The following is a 17,750-nucleotide window of genomic DNA, read 5'->3' as shown; positions in this document are numbered from 1 at the left end:
GGACCCTAGCACTCCCTGATGCTGAAAGGTTGTTGTTGAATCACGATGCCGGGATTCTTGGCCCCTGGAGGAGAAGAATTCGATCCGGGGCCAGAGACGAGGCTTGACCGCTCAGAGCTTTTGTGTAATTAAGTTTTATTAAAGTATAAAGGAGATAGAGAAAGCTTCTGACACAGGCATCAGAAGGGGGCAGAAAGAGTACCCCCCTGCTAGTCTTCAGCTGGATGTTATATAGTCACCAGCAGTCTGTTAATGAAAGAAAGGAATGTCTTAAAACTCAGAATGGCACCAGGCCCCTCACCCATAAGATGCATTTTGGGATAATCTTGGCACCAAATGGTTTATCTTGGGCCATATAATGATTAACTTGAATCTTGAAGAAGGGCAGAGCACCATACAAATAGTTTCATTTACATAGATTAGAGGAACAATATCTGAGGATAACATACTGGTTTATCAAGTAGGTTCTGAGCCCAAAAGGCAGAACCAACTTGAAGACAGTTTGGGGTAAATGCATAGTACATTCAGTTCAGTTCAGTTCAGTCGCTCAGTCGTGTCCGACTCTTTGCGACCCCATGAATCACAGCACGCCAGGCCTCCCTGTCCATCACTAACTCCCGGAGTTCACTCAGACTCACGTCCGTCGAGTCCGTGATGCCATCCAGCCATCTCATCCTCTGTCGTCCCTTTCTCCTCCTGCCCCCAATCCCTCCCAGCATCAGAGTCTTTTCCAATGAGTCAACTCTTCTCATGAAGTGGCCAAAGTACTGGAGTTTCAGCTTTAGCATCATTCCTTCCAGAGAAATCCCAGGGCTGATCTCCTTCAGAATGGACTGGTTGGATCTCCTTGCAGTCCAAGGGACTCTCAAGAGTCTTCTCCAACACCGCACTTCAAAAGCATCAATTCTTCGGCGCTCAGCTTTCTTCACAGTCCAACTCTCACATCCATACATGACCACAGGAACAACCATAGCCTTGACTAGACGGACCTTGTCGGCAAAGTAATATCTCTGATTTTGAGTATGCTATCTAGGTTGGTCATAACTTTTCTTCCAAGGAGTAAGCGTCTTTTAATTTCATGGCTGCAGTCACCATCTGCAATGATTTTGAAGCCCCCCAAAAAATAAAGTCTGACACTGTTTCTGCTGTTTCCCCATCTATTTCCCATGAAGTGATGTTAGCATAGCTTAAGATAAACATTTCCATAAGAAAAAGTTGGTTATCTCTAGGTTTGAGAATAGTTAACTTCAGGTGAAACCAGGTATCATGGCAACACAGAATTTTAAGAGAAACCTGCTTTTAAATTTGTATAGAGAAGGAAAAAAATATCGCTAGTTTGTTTCCTGCCGCTTAAGAGAGATAAAAGTGTCTGACACTTGCAGGCTATTTCCTCCGTTTGGAGACCCCTGGCCTTCCTGCCTGTTACCCTCTCAATGCTTGGGGGGCTAAGGCAGGCCTGCGGATACCTGACTTTCCTCCCGTCATATGTCTTACCTGAGAGCAATCACATGCCCTCATCTGAAACCTCATACTGGTTCTTGGTTGGCTAGAGGTGTTTCAGTATGATGGATCCCAGATTAAGGTACATGTTGGCCACAAGATCTTAGAGTTTTTTCAGGAGTGAACTTTGGATGATGAAATCTGAGATTTCTGGGAGGCCTTCCTTCCTTTTCCTGGATTTAAAAGCTCCGGTTGCCCAAAGGTAGCAAAAAATAGGGCTGTTTTTTGTTGTCATGTCCTGGCAGAGGGAAGAAGGAGAGAATGATTAGTAGAGAAACACCTGTGCTATTCAGGGAGATCTTCTTAGATCAAATATGACTTTGTTTTTGTCTTCAAAGAGTTTGGATGTTGCAGGTAAGTATTCCCTTTGGCATTACATTGTTGAATTTAGAAATGGAAAGGAAAAAGTGACTTCTGTTACACCATTAGGCATGGCTAATGAAGAGCTACTGTCCTAGCAGCCTCTAACTGGGGAAGCAATCTTTTTAAAAAAATTTTTTTAATTGGTGGAAAATTGCTTTACAATTTTGTGCTGGTTTATGCCATAATACAACGTGAATCAATCATAATTTCATATATATATACACACACACACACACACATATATATATATACCCTTTCCCTCCTGAGCCTCTCTTCCCTCCCCCGCCCCCATCCCACCCCTCTAGGTCATCACAGAGCACCAGGCTGGGTTCCTGGTTTTATTTAGCAAATTCCCACTATCTGCTTTACACGATTGTGTATATATGTTAATGCCACTTTCTCAATTAGTCCCTCCCTCACCTTCCCTCTCTGTGCCCACAAGTCTGTTCTCTACTAGGATCATTAGTACCATTTTTCTAGATTCTGTATATATTGCGTTAATATACAATACTTGCTTTTCTCTTTCTGACTTACTTCACTCTGTATCAGAGGCTCTGGGTTCATTCACTTCACTACAGTTGACTCAAATGCATTCTTCTTTATGGCTGAGTAATATTCCATTCTATAAATGTACCACAACTTCTTTATCCATTCATCTGTCAGTGGACATCTAGGTTGCTTCCATTCCCTGGCTACTGTAAATAGTGCTTCAGTGAACACTGGGGTACATGTGTCTTTTAGAATTGTGGTTTTTCTCAGGGTATATGACCTATAGTGGGATTGCTGGGTAATTTAGTAGATTTATTCCTAGTTTTTAGAGGAATGTCTGTACTGTTTTCCATAATGGTTGTGTCAGTATACATTCTCACCAGCAGTACAAAAGGGTTCACTTTTCTCCACGTCCTCTCTAGCATTTACCGTTTGTAGGTTTTTTGATGATGGCCATTCTGAGTTGTATGAGGTTTTGATTTGCATTTCTCGAATAGTGAGAGATGTTGAGCATCTTTTCACGTTGTCATTGACCATCTGTATTTCCTCTTTGGCGAAATGTCTGTTTAAGGTGTTTCGCCCATTTTTTGATTGAGCTGTTTGTTTGTCTGATATGGAGCTGTATGAGCTGCTAATATATTTTGGTTATTAACCCTTTGTCAGTTGTTTCATTTACAATTATTTTCTCCCATTCTTTTCATCTTGTTTTTAGTTTCCTTTGCCGTGCAAAAGCTTTTAAGTTTGATTAGGTCCCATTAGTTTATTTTTGTTTTTATTAGTCTAGGAGGTGGGTGAAAGAGGATGTTGTTGTGATTTATGCAAAAGAGTATACTGTCTTTGGTTTCCTCTAAGAGCTTTATAGTTTCTGGCCATACGTGTAAGTCTTTAATCCATTTTGAGTTTATTTTTGTGTCTGGTTTTAGGAAGTGTTCTAGTTTCATTCTTTTACATGTAGCAATCCAGTTTTCTCAGCACCATTTATTGAAGAGGCTGTCTTTTCTCATTGTATATTCTTGCCTCCTTTGTCAAAGATTAAGGTGCCCATAGGTGTGTGGGTTTATTTCTGGGCTTTATATCTTGTCCCATTGGTTTATATTTCTGCTTCTGTTCCAGTACCATACTGTCTTGATGACTATCAGCTTTGTAGTGTAGTCTGAAGTCAGGAGAGTTGGATTTTCCAGCTCTGTTTTTCTTTCTCAAGATTGCTTTGTCTATTCAGGGAATTTGTGTTTCCATACAAATTATGAAATTTTTTCGTTCTGGTTCTATGGATGTACCATTGGTAGCTTGATAGAGATTACATTGAATCTATAGATGGCTTTGGGTAGTATGGTAGCTTTCAAAATACCGATTCTTCTAACCTAAGACCATAGTAAATCTCTCCATCTGTTTATGTTGTCTTTGATTTCCTTGATCTGTGTCTTACAGTTTTCTGCATACAGGTCTTATATTTCTTTAAATAGGTTTATTCCTAGATATTTTATTCTTTTTGTTGCAGTGATGAATGGAACTGTTTCCTTAATTTCTCTTTCTGAATTTTCATTGTTAATATATAGTAATGCAAGGAATTTCTGTGTGTTAATTTTATACCCTGGGACTTTACTAAATTTATTGATTAGCTCTGGTAGATTTTTAGTGGTGCTCTTAGGGTTTTATATGTATAGTATCATGACATCTGCAAACAGCGAGTTTTACTTCTTCTTTTCCAATCTGGATTTCTTTTATTTCTTTCTCTTCTTTGTTGCCATGGCTAGGACTTCCAAAACTATATTGAATAATAGTGGTGAGAGTGGGCACCCTTGTCTTGTTCCCAATCTTAAAGGAAAAGCTTTCAGTTTCTCATCATTGAGAATAATGTTTGCTGTGGGTTTGTCATATATGGTCTTTATTATGTTGAGGTGTGTTCCTTCTATGCCAATTTCCTGGACAGTTTTTTTTTTCTATCATATATGGATGTTGAATTTTGTCAAAAGCATCTATTGAGATGATCATGTTTTTTCTTTCAATTAGTTAACGTGGTGTATCACACTGATTGATTTGCATATATTGAAGAATCCTTGTATCCCTGGGATAAATCTCACTTGATCATGATGTATAATTCCTTTAATGTGTTGTTGGATTCTGTTTGCTAGAACTTTGTCGAGGATTTTTGCGTCTATGTTCATCAGTGATATTGGCCTGTAATTTCCTTTTTGTGTGATATCTTTGTCTGGCTTTGGTATCAAGCTGGTGGTGGCCTCATAGAATCAGTTCAGGAGTTTTTGTCCCTCAAGCAGTCTTTATTTTGTTGCATTTTCCTAACGGTCTATTTCTTGTGGCTGGAACTTAGGACAATCCAAGAAATCAGGCTATTCTGGGAAGAGAGTCTTCATGCCAAATAGGGCTGGGCTGCCATGCCATTGATTCCTGGGTGGCAATACCTATCAGGGTAGGATGATTTATGGGTGTGTATAGATACCCCAGGTCCCACCATGCATCTTTGTAGAATGTGGTTTTCTGAGAATAGGAGAGAGTGTTCTAAGATAAAACCATTGAAAAATTATGAAATTTGGCTAAATTCTAGTAAACTATATGAAAGAGGACAGAAGAAGATAGAAGTCAGAGTTGTATGACTTGTCAATCAGTAGGACTAATAATGAAAAGTCAGCCCTGTAGTTCTCTGGTACAGTATACAAAATTTCCTGGAAAACTCTTACTCCATACGTGTGGAGATGATCTTAGAGACAGAAAAAGAAGATACCATCCATAACTCTCTTCATGTACAGAACATGGCACCAACACCATAATCACACAAGAAAGGCAGGGAGAATGAAATACTTTACACTCAAAGGGATGGAAGCACAATGTGACCCTGTAGAAAGGAAAAACTTTGATTTATCACAGGTTTTGATCAGAAAGTGAAAATGCGAGTCACACAGTTGGGAATATCCTTAAAACTTACCTATGTGTCATTCTTTGGTATTTACACCATAAAGAATGGCCAGAGGTGAATCGAGAAAAGAGAGAGCCTACCAAGGGTAAGTGGGCAAAAGATTTGAATAGTGTTACTGGGAAGAAGAAGAAGAAGACAGTAGTGATGAACCCAGTCCTGAGGAAAGGTGTTCAGACAATGACAAAGAAAGCCACGGCGAGGTGCAGGCACTCCCAACAGATTGCCACAAGTTGACAAGAGTAAGAGTAGGCGTGGGTGCTGAGCCTAAGACATCTCCACTGGTTGCAGATGAAAAGTCCCTTGCATAATCATATGGAGAAGACTGGGGCACTGTCTCGGAAGGTTGTGGACACTTGCATCGTGAACCTGCAGATGTCATGAGCAGGGGTGGTGTCTTTTTCAACAGCCCCTTTCTCAGGCCAGTTCACACGGATCTGTGGGAGAATGCATGACTTGTGTGACTTGCTGCTGAGAAGGACAAGAGTGTCCTCTGCAAGGCACAGGGCTGGTACAAAACCTGGAAAAGCCTCCAGGTCCATCACTCCTTCCTACCACCCTGCTTCCCAGCTCCCCATCCAGGTCGTCTTTGCGCGGGGCTGCCATCCTGACTGAGATGGGGTCTTTGACCCTGTGTATCCCTCTGTCCTCAGAGCCCTCAGTGGTGTTTGCTAAGGAGCAGCCGGCACGCAGTGAAGTGCAGGCCGTAGCGGGAACCAGTGCCACGCTGAGCTGCGAGGTGGCCCAGGCCCAGACGGAGGTGACCTGGTACAAGGACGGGAAGAAGCTGAGTTCCAGCTCGAAAGTGCGTGTGGAAGCCAAGGGCTGCACCAGGCGGCTGGTGGTGCAACAGGCGGGCAAGGCGGACGCCGGGGAGTACAGCTGCGAGGCCGGGGGCCAGAAGGTCTCCTTCCGCCTGGACGTCACAGGTCAGTTTGGAGGTAGTAAGTTAGCCTTATGTGGAGGTGATGGGACAGGCTTGCACCCCTGACAGACCCGATGTTCTTTCCCCTAGACTTCATTTCTTTTGGTCTTCTGTCCTCCGACCCCCATTTTCATACACAAGGCTGGGCAAAGGGCGCTGGATGGGAGGGTGTGAACAGAAGGGAGAAGGGCATCCTGTAAAGCCAGAGTGGCGTTTCCACACAGTGATGCACGGCCGTCAGTTCCCAGCATCTGCCCAGGGTCGTCTGGGTGTTCCCTGGTGTCCGGGCCTCTGGTTCTGTCTTGCACCTGGAGTCTGATGTAAACCAGATGCCTTTCAACTGTGGGTATGTGAATTTGCTCCTCTTGGCTGGCCTGACAGCTCCTGGATGCCCCACCCACCAATGCGGGTGGGTTCACACGAGGAGAGATGGTTGAATTTCTTTAAACCAGGTCCAGGGGGAATTTTTACCACACTGTTGTGCTTGCTTTATCTCGGGAATGAACTATGGATTTGCCAGAGTTTCAGTTGTCCTGGACACTCTTTCTCCTTGCACTGGATATTGAAATTATCTGTGAATCTCCATGGCTTCTGAGGTGGCTTAGTGGGTAAAGAAGCTGCCTGCAATGCAGGAAATGCAGGTTCCATCCCTGGGTATGCATGGCAACCCACTGCAGTATTCTTGCCTGGAGGATCCCATGGGCAGAGGAGCTTGACGGGTTAGAGTCCATGGCGTCACAGAGGCGGCTGAAGGGACTGAGCACACAGGCACAGCGACACAGATACACAGGTCTAGGTCTGTTTTTCTTGCAGTCTGTGTGGGAAGTAAACAGAGAGCAGAGGATTGGTTGATGTGTGCCTGAAATACGTACATGTGAGGTCTGGAATTCTCTTTTCAAAGCAAATATTGAGTTCTTTTATCTTCTGTTGGAACAGTCTATGCCAGAACTCTAGTTGGAGTCTTGATTTACAGATTTAGACTTGAAGAGGAATAGTCACTTCTCCTATACGAATATGCATGTATCTTTAAAAAAATGGTATTTTAGGAGAATATGACAATTATTTTCATTGCAGTAAATATGAAAGGCTTGACAAATTAATTAAGTTCTTGGAAAATTATATACCAAGTGACACAGATACACTGGACAACTCAAATAGCCTTAAAACCTTTTAAGTAATTGGAATCATAATGAAAAATCTTCCCATAGAGAAATGTTTAATCCCTGTAGTTCCATTGGTAAATTATATGAGCTACTTTAAAAAGAAAAACTGTGTTCATGGAGGTTATTCTGGAGAATAGAAAAATGAGATACAGTCTCTGATTTGTTTCATGTAGATAGTATAACACTGATACCAATATCTGATAAGGAAGGGGGTAAGGATTGAAATTATTATCAATCTATTATGGATAGCAAGGCCAAAATCTGAAAGAAAACATTATCAGAATAAGTTTAATAATATATTGAGGATAACTGGTAATACACTGTGCTGAAAGTCATAGTCCAGAAGGGCAAGATTGTTGAAATACCAGAAATGTTAGCAAAACATTCTGTTCATGACATGCAGAATAAAGTACTGGATGAGATTTGGCATTATAAATAGAAAAAAAATGTTTAATGAAGTTTGCATCAATTTTTGCCATAAAATTCTTGACGAATTATAAATAAAACAATTCTTTCTTAATTTGATCAATGACTCTGCAGGCGATCCAGCTAATTGCACACAAAAAAGTGAAAGTTTGAAGGCTTTGCTTTGAGACAGAGAACTAGACAAGGAAACCCACTGTTACTGCTTTTATCCAACATTTTACAGCATAGTTAGGGAAAACATAAAGTAATATAAAAGTGTGAATAAGCAAAAGTGGAATTCACAGATAATATGATTTACCCAAAGATAAGTTATGAGACAACAGGATAGTTAAGGATGATTACCGTGGAAGAAGTTAGTAGGAAGAAAACAAACTTCTGTGTCTAACAGTAGCAACAAACGTGTTGGAAATGAAATTTTAAAAGAGTTAAAATAGCATCAAAGCAATCATTTTTTAATTACAAGTCTAATAAAAGGTTTTGAGAAGCTCTGTGGTGGGGAGGATTCTTGGAATTTTTTTGAGAGACAGTCAAGAAATTCTAAATAGTTTGATAGAAATCTACAGAAGAATAAAAAATGTTCAATACAAATTAAAATACAAAAAAAATTTGTTTAGAGGGGACTTTGAAAATTGACAAGTAAATTGCAAAGACCGTGTACAGTCAGTGCACTCTTGACGAGAGCAAATATTTGGTGATATTACCAGATATCAAGACTACTATAAAGCTCTAGTAATGAATACAGTAGTGTCTTGTTGCAAAGATAGACACACAGGCCAGAGCATCTGGAGAGTGATTTCAGACACAGACCTGAATGACCGCATTTCCTTTCTCCTTTTTAAAAATTATGGAATGGTGCAAGGCAGAGAGGCAACATGGTTTTCGTAAATGATACTTGAACCATTTAACCACAGAGAGAAGAGATTAGACCAGTAAGTCATACCACACACAGTCAACTCCTATTGGCTTAGAAACCACAGAATAGAAGGAAAAATCATAGACGTAAATTACTTTAGGATAAAGAATGACTTCTTAGAATACAAGTGTACTAGCCATAATGAAACAAATTTGAAATACTGTACTAAAACTAACCATGAAAATTCATCAGAAGTTAGTATAAGTGACTAAAGGGCAAACCACACAGACGTGCAAGACATTTAGAACATACATACTTGTCAGCGCCTTGCATTTAAATATATAAACATGTCCTCAAAATGACAGAAGATGCTATTGAAAATAGGGCAAAATCTTTGAACAACGATGATACAGAAGAGCAAATACCAGTGAGCAAAAATATCACAAAGGATTTTTTCCTTTGTGTCATGAGAAAAATGCCAAAGAACGCCACAGGAGGCACAGTCACTGCCACCAGATGGCCACCATGCGAGTGGGCAGGAGTGGAGCCTCAGCAAGTCCTGGTCACTGCGATGGAACATGCACATTTCTGTGGGGAAGATGGGGCTTCATCTCGGAACGCCCCCGTCATGACCCCACAGTTCCCATCCTATTCGTAAGTGGGCAAAAGATCTGAATAGTGTCACCGGGAAGAAGAAACAATAATGGTGACCCCTGGGGAAAAGGTGCTTGCTTCTTCGTTCCTCAGACAATGACAGAGAAAGCCACAGGGACGTGTAAGCACTCTCCCCAGATTGCCACTGGGGAGAGTTGGCAATGGTAAAAGTAGGCGAAGGTGCCCGCCTCGGACATCTAAATGGACTGCAGGTGAAGAGTTCCAAGGATAATGTTATGAAAGGACTGACACCATCTGGGAGGGTTGGGGAACACACGCCAGGCATGAGCAGGGAACAAGTCTGTTCCAGTGGCCACCCCATCCTGCAATAGCTCACGAGGATGGACCCAGAGGATAATTCATAAATCATGCTGCTTGCTGCTCAGAAAGTTTGGGAGACCGCGGCAGAGCACAGGGCTGATGTAGAGCCTGATAATTCCCTAGCTCTGTTGCTCTTTCTTACTCCACCCACAACTAATGCCCCATCCTATTCTTTGCCTGGTGCTGCCACCTTAATGAGATGGGGTCTCTGACCCCGTGTATCCCCTTCTGTCCCCAGAGCCCTCAGTGGTGTTCGCCAAGGAGCAGCCGGCACGCAGTGAAGTGCAGGCCGTGGCGGGGGCGAGTGCCACGCTGAGCTGCGAGGTGGCCCAGGCCCAGATGGAGGTGACGTGGTACAAGGACGGCAAGAAGCTGAGTTCGAGCTCGAAAGTGCGTGTGGAGGCCACGGGCCGCGGGCGGCGGCTGGTGGTGCAGCAGACGGGCAAGGCGGACGCCGGGGAGTACAGCTGCGAGGCCGGGGGCCAGAAGGTCTCCTTCCACCTGGATGTCACAGGTCAGTCCTGGAGGAGGACGCTGAGCTAGGCCGTGTGCAGGTGATGAGGGCACTGGCTTCCAGCCTTACCAGACTTGTGTAGTCACTTGTAACCTTTAGGATTTCACACCTTCCAGGCATCTATGTCCCATCTTGATACCAATTTTCGCTCCAGGGAAGGCTGCATCAGGAGGGTTCTCGTGGAGAGAAGAGGGCCTGTTTGTGTCCATCTGTTTCCTGCCAGTTAGGCTCAGTCACACTGTCTTGTTAGCACCTGCCCAGAACCTTCCTGTTGTTCCTGCTGTTAGGACCCTGGCTCTCCCTGATGCTTGGGGGCTGAGGTAGGCCTGGGGAATAATTGTCACCTCCCATCATATGTCTTTCCTGAGAACCAGTACTCACCCTCGTCTATAACCTCATGCTGGTCTCAGCTGGCCAGGGGTGTTTCAGTTTGGTCGATCCTGGATTAAGGAAAATATTGGCCACACAGTCCTACTTGGAATTCTCTTAGAAGTAAACTTTGGATGATGAAATTTGAGGTTTCTGGGATCCTTTTCCTCTATAGAGAAAAATAGGCTGCTTTTTGTTGTCATTGTCTTGTGAAAGGAAGAAAGAAATGATGATGGTAGAGGGTCACCTGTGCTCTTTAGGGTGATCTTCTTAGATAAAATATGGCTTTCCTTTGTTTTGAAAAAGGTTGGATGTTTCAGGTGAGTATTCCCCTTGACATGACATTGAAGAATTTAGGAATGGAAAGGAGAAAGTCATTTCTACCTCATCAGTGTGGACTGTTAAGAAGTTACTGTCCTGCAAGCCTCTGATTGGCAAAGCAGTGTTTCTTTCCTTGCATTTTCCTAGTGGTCACTGAGTGTCTCTGTCTCATGGCTGAAACATCGGGCAGTCTAAGAAATCAGGTTATTCTTCTTCTGGGAAGAAAGTCTTCGTGCAGAATAGGGGTGGGCTTCCATGCCACATTGACTCGTAGGTGGCAACCCCTAAGAATTTGAGGCCGTGCCAGTGTAGCAGGATGTGTGGGTGTGTCTATCCCCAGATTCCACCATGCATCTTTGTAGAATGTGGTTTCTGAAGCACATTGAAGAGTAAGGTAAAAACCTGTGAAAATTGTAAACTGTGTCTAAAACCTAGTAAAAATATGATAATCAGACATGCAAAGATATAGAAAACTCAAAGAACTGGATGACTTGTAGTTGTAATCAATAAGACAAATAATGAAAGGCTTGTCAGCCTTGTAGTTCTCTGGTAAACTGTATAAAATGTTCAGGAAATTGTTATTCCATGCTTGGAGATGGTCCTAGAGAGAGAAGAATGAGATACCCTCCATAACTGTTTATGTACAGAATATAACATTGATACCCAAATCACTCCAGAAAGCCAAAGGGAGGATGACATACCAGACCAACCTACTGTGAGTAAAAAAATTATGAATTAAATGTTAACAAAATTCAGCAGTGTATCCAGGGGTAGAGATCAGTGGTGAAAGTCGTAGTTCAGAATTGCATGTTGTATTAATAATTGAATGCAAAAAGATCACCTACGTGAGTACAGAATCAAATGGTTGATTAAACTAGCATGTCTTACACTGAGACAAATATTTGATAAAATTGAGCAGCAGTTTCTGTCGTAAAATTCTTCAGTCGCTCAGTCGTGTCCGACTCTTTGCGATCTCATGAATTGCAGCACACCAGGCCTCCCTGTCCATCACCAACTCACGGAGTTCACTCAAACTCATGTCCATCGAGTCGGTGATGCCATCCAGCCATCTCATCCTCGGTCGTCCCCTTCTTCTCCTGCCCGCAATCCCTCCCAGCATCAGAGTCTTTGCCAATGAGTCAACTCTTCTCATGAGGTGGCCAAAGTACTGGAGTTTCAGCTTTAGCTTCATTCCTTCCAAAGAACACCCAGGACTGATCTCCTTCAGAATGGACTGGTTGGATCTTCTTGAAGTCCAAGGGACTCTCAAGAGTCTTCTCTAACACCATAGTTCAAAAGCATCAATTCTTCGGTGCTCAGCTTTCTTTACAGTCCAACTCTCACATCCATGCATGACCACTGGAAAAACCATAGCCTTGACTAGACGGACCTTTGTTGTCAAAGTAATGTCTCTGCTTTTCAATAGGCTATCTAGGTTGGTCATAACTTTCCTTCCAAGGAGTAAGTGTCTTTTAATTTCATGGCTGCAATCACCATCTGCAGTGATTTTAGAGCCTAAAAAATAAAGTCTGACACTGTTTCCACTATTTCCCCTTCTATTTACCATGAAGTGATGGAACCAGATGCCGTGATCTTAGTCTTCTGAATGTTGAGCTTTAAGCCAACTTTTTCGCTCTCCTCTTTTACTTTCATCAAGAGGCTCCTTAGTTCTTCTTCACTTTCTGCCATAAGGTTGGTGTCATCCGCATATCTGAGGTTATTGATATTTCTCCTGGCAATCTTGATTCCAGCTTGTGATTCTTCCAGCCCAGTGTTTCTCATGATGTACTCGGCAGGGTGACAATATACAGCCTTGACGTATTTCTTTTCCTACTTGGAACCAGTCTGTTGTTCCATGTCCAGTTCTAACTGTTGCTTCCTGACCTGCATACAGGTTTCTCAAGAGTCAGGTCAGGTAGTCTGGTATTCCCATCTCTTTCAGAATTTTCCACAGTTTATTGTGATCCACACAGTCAAAGGCTTTGGCATAGTCAGTAAAGCAGAAGTAGATGTTTTTCTGGAACTCTCTTGCTTTTTCAATGATCCAGAGGATGTTGGCAATTTGGTCTCTGGTTCCTCTGCCTTTTCTAAAACCAGCTTGAACATCTGGAAGTTCACAGTTCATGTTCTGCTGAAGCCTGGCTTGGAGAATTTTGAGCATTACTTTGCTAGCGTGTGAGATGAGTGTAATTGTGCGATAGTTTGAGCATTCTTTGGCATTGCCTTTCTTTGGAATTGGAATGAAAACCGACCTTTTCCAGTCCTGTGGCCACTGCTGAATACAGATTCAAATGGTTGATTAAACTTGCATGTCTTATACTGAGACACAATGTTTGACAAAATTGAGCATCAGTTTCTGTCATAAAATTCTTAGTAAACTATATAAAGGATATCTTCTCTTTAATGTTATTGCATTCTGGCAAAAACAACAGCAACATCCCACTCATGGTATACCTGGCAATCTTTGATGTGAGGGATGGCACACTCAGGCCCCTCTACCCACTGAGTTCAGTAAGGAGCAGAATAAAATCATTGGCGAGGAGTTTTGAAACACTAAAGATGGGATTTGGTGTGATGATCAACTCAGACAATCCCAGAGATAAATGATTAGGTTGCATCTGTTTCTTGAGTAAGATAAGTGTGAAAAAAAATCAGTATGCAGAAATTATTTCTACATCTGAGTCCTGGCAGGGACCACTCGGAAAATTAAATTTGTGTGAAAGAGTTAGACTAGCACAATTGTATCATGTTTCTAATTTGCAGGCCTGATGAAAGTTGCTAAGGGTCTGCGTGTGAGACATTATTCAAGATTCTTGAAGAGGCAGTAAGAGGTTGAAATAGATGGATAGAAATTCAAGGGGAAAAATTCAAAGGTGTTTATTAACAATCAAAATTGAAACCAGTTTTTTTGGGGGTGGGTCAGATGAAGGAAAAACAGGCAGATTCAAAGGTAAGGCACAGCCAATGTGTTATTTTCTTGCAGAAAATCAAAGTGGGAGTCTTTACTGGGCCGTGATGTCAGGAATTACCATAAGGCTAAAGTTCTGAAGACAAGGGGGTCCCAGTGTGGGGATAGTTACCACACTGGAGGGACAGAAACCTGAGTTCAGAAATAATTCACAAATGACTTCCCGGCACCACTGTCCCTCCCTCACCAACACCTTTCGATTGTTACTGTGTTGTTTGTTCAGGAAGTCAAGGGAGAATGTTGTAGAAAGAAATGGTGGGTGGATCACTGAACCACACAGAACACTTAAATTGTACTAACAATTCACACCATACACAGAAGTCAACTCAGGGTGGGTTAGAAACCTCAGAGTAAAGGGTAAAACCAAAAATCCCTCAGATAATAACATGGTTTCTTCAAAGACTTAGTGTAAAGAAAGATTTCTTAAGTAGATCACAAATTTGCTCTAAACACAAAGGGAAGAAATGGACATTGTCACACTATTGGAAGGAAAATTTTGACTTAACAGAGGACTGGAGCAGAGAGTGAATATACGAGTCACATGGCTGGGAATATGCTTAAAATTTACCTGTTTGTCATTCTCTGGCACATAAATGTGTAAAAATAGGCCAGAGTTGAATCAACAAACAGAGCGCCTACTATTGGCAAGTGGGCAAAAGATTTGACTCACGTCAGGACGAAGAAGAAAACAGTAATGGCAAGCCCAGTCCTAAGGGGAAGGTGCTACGCTTCTTCATTCCTCAGACGATGACAAAGAGAGCCACAGGGAGGTGCAAGCACCCCCCCAGATTGCCACCAGCTGACAGTACTAAGGGTAGGCAAGGGCGCCGAGCCTCAACCATCTCCATGGAATGCGGGTGAAAGGTTCCCGCATAATTGTATGGAGAAGACTGAGGCACCATCTAGAAAGGATGGGGAGTCATTGCGTTGAGACCTTCAGATGTCATGAGCAGAGAACAAGTCTGTTCTCAGGACCTCCCACCTGGGGCATGCTTGCAGGGACCTGAGGGAAAATGTGTGAATTGTGTCCCTGTTGCTGAGAAAGGCAGGGGTCCTCTGCAGGGCACAGGGCTAGTGCCGAGCCTGAGAAATCTCCAGCTCTGTGCCTCCTGCCCAGCCCCCCACCACCTCCCCATCCAGGTCGTCTTTGTGCGTGGCTGCCGTCCTGACTGAGATGGGGTCTCTGACCCTGTGTATCCCCTTCTGTCCCCAGAGCCCCCGGTGGTGTTCGCCAAGGAGCAGCCAGCACGCAGTGAAGTGCAGGCCGTGGCGGGGGCGAGTGCCACGCTGAGCTGCGAGGTGGCCCAGGCCCAGATGGAGGTGACGTGGTACAAGGACGGCAAGAAGCTGAGTTCGAGCTCGAAAGTGCGTGTGGAGGCCACGGGCCGCGGGCGGCGGCTGGTGGTGCAGCAGGCGGGCAAGGCGGACGCCGGGGAGTACAGCTGCGAGGCCGGGGGCCAGAAGGTCTCCTTCCACCTGGACGTCACAGGTCAGTCCTGGAGGAGGGAGCTGAGCTGGCCCGTGCAGGTGATGAGGGCTACCTGCCTCACCGGACATGTGTGCGCTTGCCTGGATCCTCCATCTCTTCAATCCTCCCTGTCTTCCGTGTCCCAGCATGGTCCCCGTTTTGGCTGGGGGAGCATGTAAAGGGAGGGTGCACTTGCAAAGAGGAGGGATCATTTCTGTCCACCTGTTTCCATACAGTGAGGCTCATGGCAGTGTCCTAGCACCTGCCCAGAACCTTTCTCATGTTCCTGCTGTCGGGACCCTGCCTTTCCCTGATGCCTGGGGGCTGAGGTAGGCCTGGAGATAGCTTACTTTCCTCCCATCATCTGTCTTTTCTGAGAACTAGCACACGCGTCATGCTGGTCCTGGCGGACCAGTGGTGTTTCAGTTTGAAGGATCTTGGATCAGGGCAAAGTTTGGCCACACAATCCTCATTGGCCTTCTCCCAGAAGTGAACTTTGAATTATGAAATTTGAGGTTTCTGGGAGGCCCTTCCTTCCTTTTCTTGGATGTAGAAGCTCCAGTTGTCCATAGATAGAAAGAAACAGGCATGTTTTAGCGTCACTTCCTTGCAACGGGAAGAAACAGAGGACGATTGATAGAAGTTGCTTCTGCTACTTTGGGTGATCTTCTTCGATCAAAGATAACATTGCCTTTGTCTCCCAACAGACTCTGAGTTCCATGTCAGTACTCCTGTCTGTGTTACATTGATGAATTTAGAAATGGAAAGGAAAAAGTCGCAGCTGCCACGTCAGTCGGCATTGCCAATGAGGACTTAGTGCCCTAGCAGCCTCTGACTGGCAAAGCAGTCTTCATTCTGTTGCAGTTTCATAGTGGTCGGGAAGAGCCTCTGCCCCTCATGCACAGAACAGTCTAAAAAATCAGGTTACTCTTCTGGGAAGACGGTCTTCGTGCCGATATAGAGATGGCCTGCCATCTCACTTTTTTTTTCCTTTTTTTTTTTTTTTTTAAAAATTAACTTTAATTGAAAGATAATTGCTTTATAGAGTTTCATTGTTTTCTGCCAGACATCAACACGAATCAGCCATAGGTATACATGTGTCCCCTCCCTCTTGAACCTCCCTCCCATCTCCCACCCCATCCCACCCCTCTAGGTAGATACAGAGCCCCTGTTTGAGTTCCCTGAGACATACAGAAAATTCCTGTTGGCTATGTGTTTTACATATGGTAATGTACGTTTCCGTGTTACCCTCTCCATACATCTCACCCTCTCCTCCCCTCTGCCTGTGCCCGTAAATCTGTTCTCTATGTCTGTGTCTCCATGTTACCCCGCAAATAGGTTCATCAGCACTGTCTTTCTAGATTCCGTGTACGTATGTTAGTGTACGATATCTCTCTTTCTCTTTCTGCCTGACTTCGCTCTATAATAGGCTCTAGGTTCATCCACCTCATTAGAACAGACTCAAATGCGTCTCTTTCTATGGCTGAGTGGTATTCCATTGTGTGTATGTACTACGCCTTCTTTACCCATTCATCTGTCGATGGACATCTAGGTTGCTTCCATGTTCTAGCAATTGTAAAAGGTGCTGTAATGAACACTGGAGTACATGTGTCTTTTTCAGTTTTGGTTTCCTCAGGGTATATGCCTAAGAGTGGGATTGCTGGGTCATATGGTGATGTTTTTCTTAAGGACTCTCCGTACCATCCTCCATAGTGGCTGTATCAATTTACATTCCCACCAACAGTGCAAGAGCATTCCCTTTTCTCCACACCCTCTCCAGTATTTATTGTTTGTAGACTTTTTAATGATGGCCATTCTGATTGGTGTGAGGTGATATCTTACTGTAGTTTTGATTTGATTTCTCTAACAATGAGCGATGTTGAGCATCTTTTCATGTGTTAGCCATCTGTATGTCTCCTTTGGAGAAATGTCTGTTTAGGTCTTTTCCCCACTTTTTGATTGGGTGAGTTGTTTGCTTTTCTGGCATTGAGTTGTATGAGCTGCTTGTATATTTTGGAAATTAATTCTTTGTCAGTTGTTTCATTTGCTGTTATTTTCTCCTATTCTGAGGGGTGTCTTTTCACCTTGCTTATAGTTTCCTTTGCTGTGCAAAAGCTTTTAAGTTTCACTCAGTTCCACTTGTTTACTTTTGTTTTTATTTCCATTACTCTAGGAGGTGGGTCATAGAAGATCTTGCTTTGATTTATGTCATCGAGTGTTCTACCTATGTTTTCCTCTAAGAGTTTTATAGTTTCTGATCTTGCATTTAGGTCTTCAGTCCATTTTGAGTTTATCTTTGTGTATGGTGTTAGAAAGTGTTCTAATTTCATTCTTTTACATGTAACTGTCCAGTTTCCCAGCACTACTTACTGAAAGAGGCTATCTTTGTACCATTGTATATTCTTGCCTCCTTTGTCAAAAATAAGGTACCACAGGTGCATAGGTTTATTTATGGGCTTTAAATCTTGTTCCACTGGTCTATATTTC

General features: G+C 43.3%; 1 protein-coding gene across 50 annotated transcripts in view; it reads left to right on the top strand.

Moving 5' to 3' along the window:
* Window positions 1-17,750, top strand: part of OBSCN (obscurin, cytoskeletal calmodulin and titin-interacting RhoGEF) — a 233,171-nt gene that overhangs the window by 63,485 nt on the left and 151,936 nt on the right. For 38 of the 50 annotated variants that reach the window (XM_052643386.1, XM_052643400.1, XM_052643392.1 and 35 more), the window contains 3 exons: window positions 5,935-6,210; window positions 9,862-10,137; window positions 15,009-15,284. In XM_052643386.1, coding sequence (XP_052499346.1) covers window positions 5,935-6,210; window positions 9,862-10,137; window positions 15,009-15,284 — 828 coding nt within the window. The remainder of the gene's footprint in view (window positions 1-5,934; window positions 6,211-9,861; window positions 10,138-15,008; window positions 15,285-17,750) is intronic. The other 12 variants (XM_052643391.1, XM_052643374.1, XM_052643404.1 and 9 more) reach the window with 9 other exon arrangements.

The sequence above is a fragment of the Budorcas taxicolor genome, chromosome 7, assembly GCF_023091745.1.
Source record: "Budorcas taxicolor isolate Tak-1 chromosome 7, Takin1.1, whole genome shotgun sequence".
Classification (NCBI taxonomy): domain Eukaryota; kingdom Metazoa; phylum Chordata; class Mammalia; order Artiodactyla; family Bovidae; genus Budorcas; species Budorcas taxicolor.
Note: the sequence above shows the minus strand (reverse complement) of the source record. Positions and strands in the feature narration are given on the sequence as shown.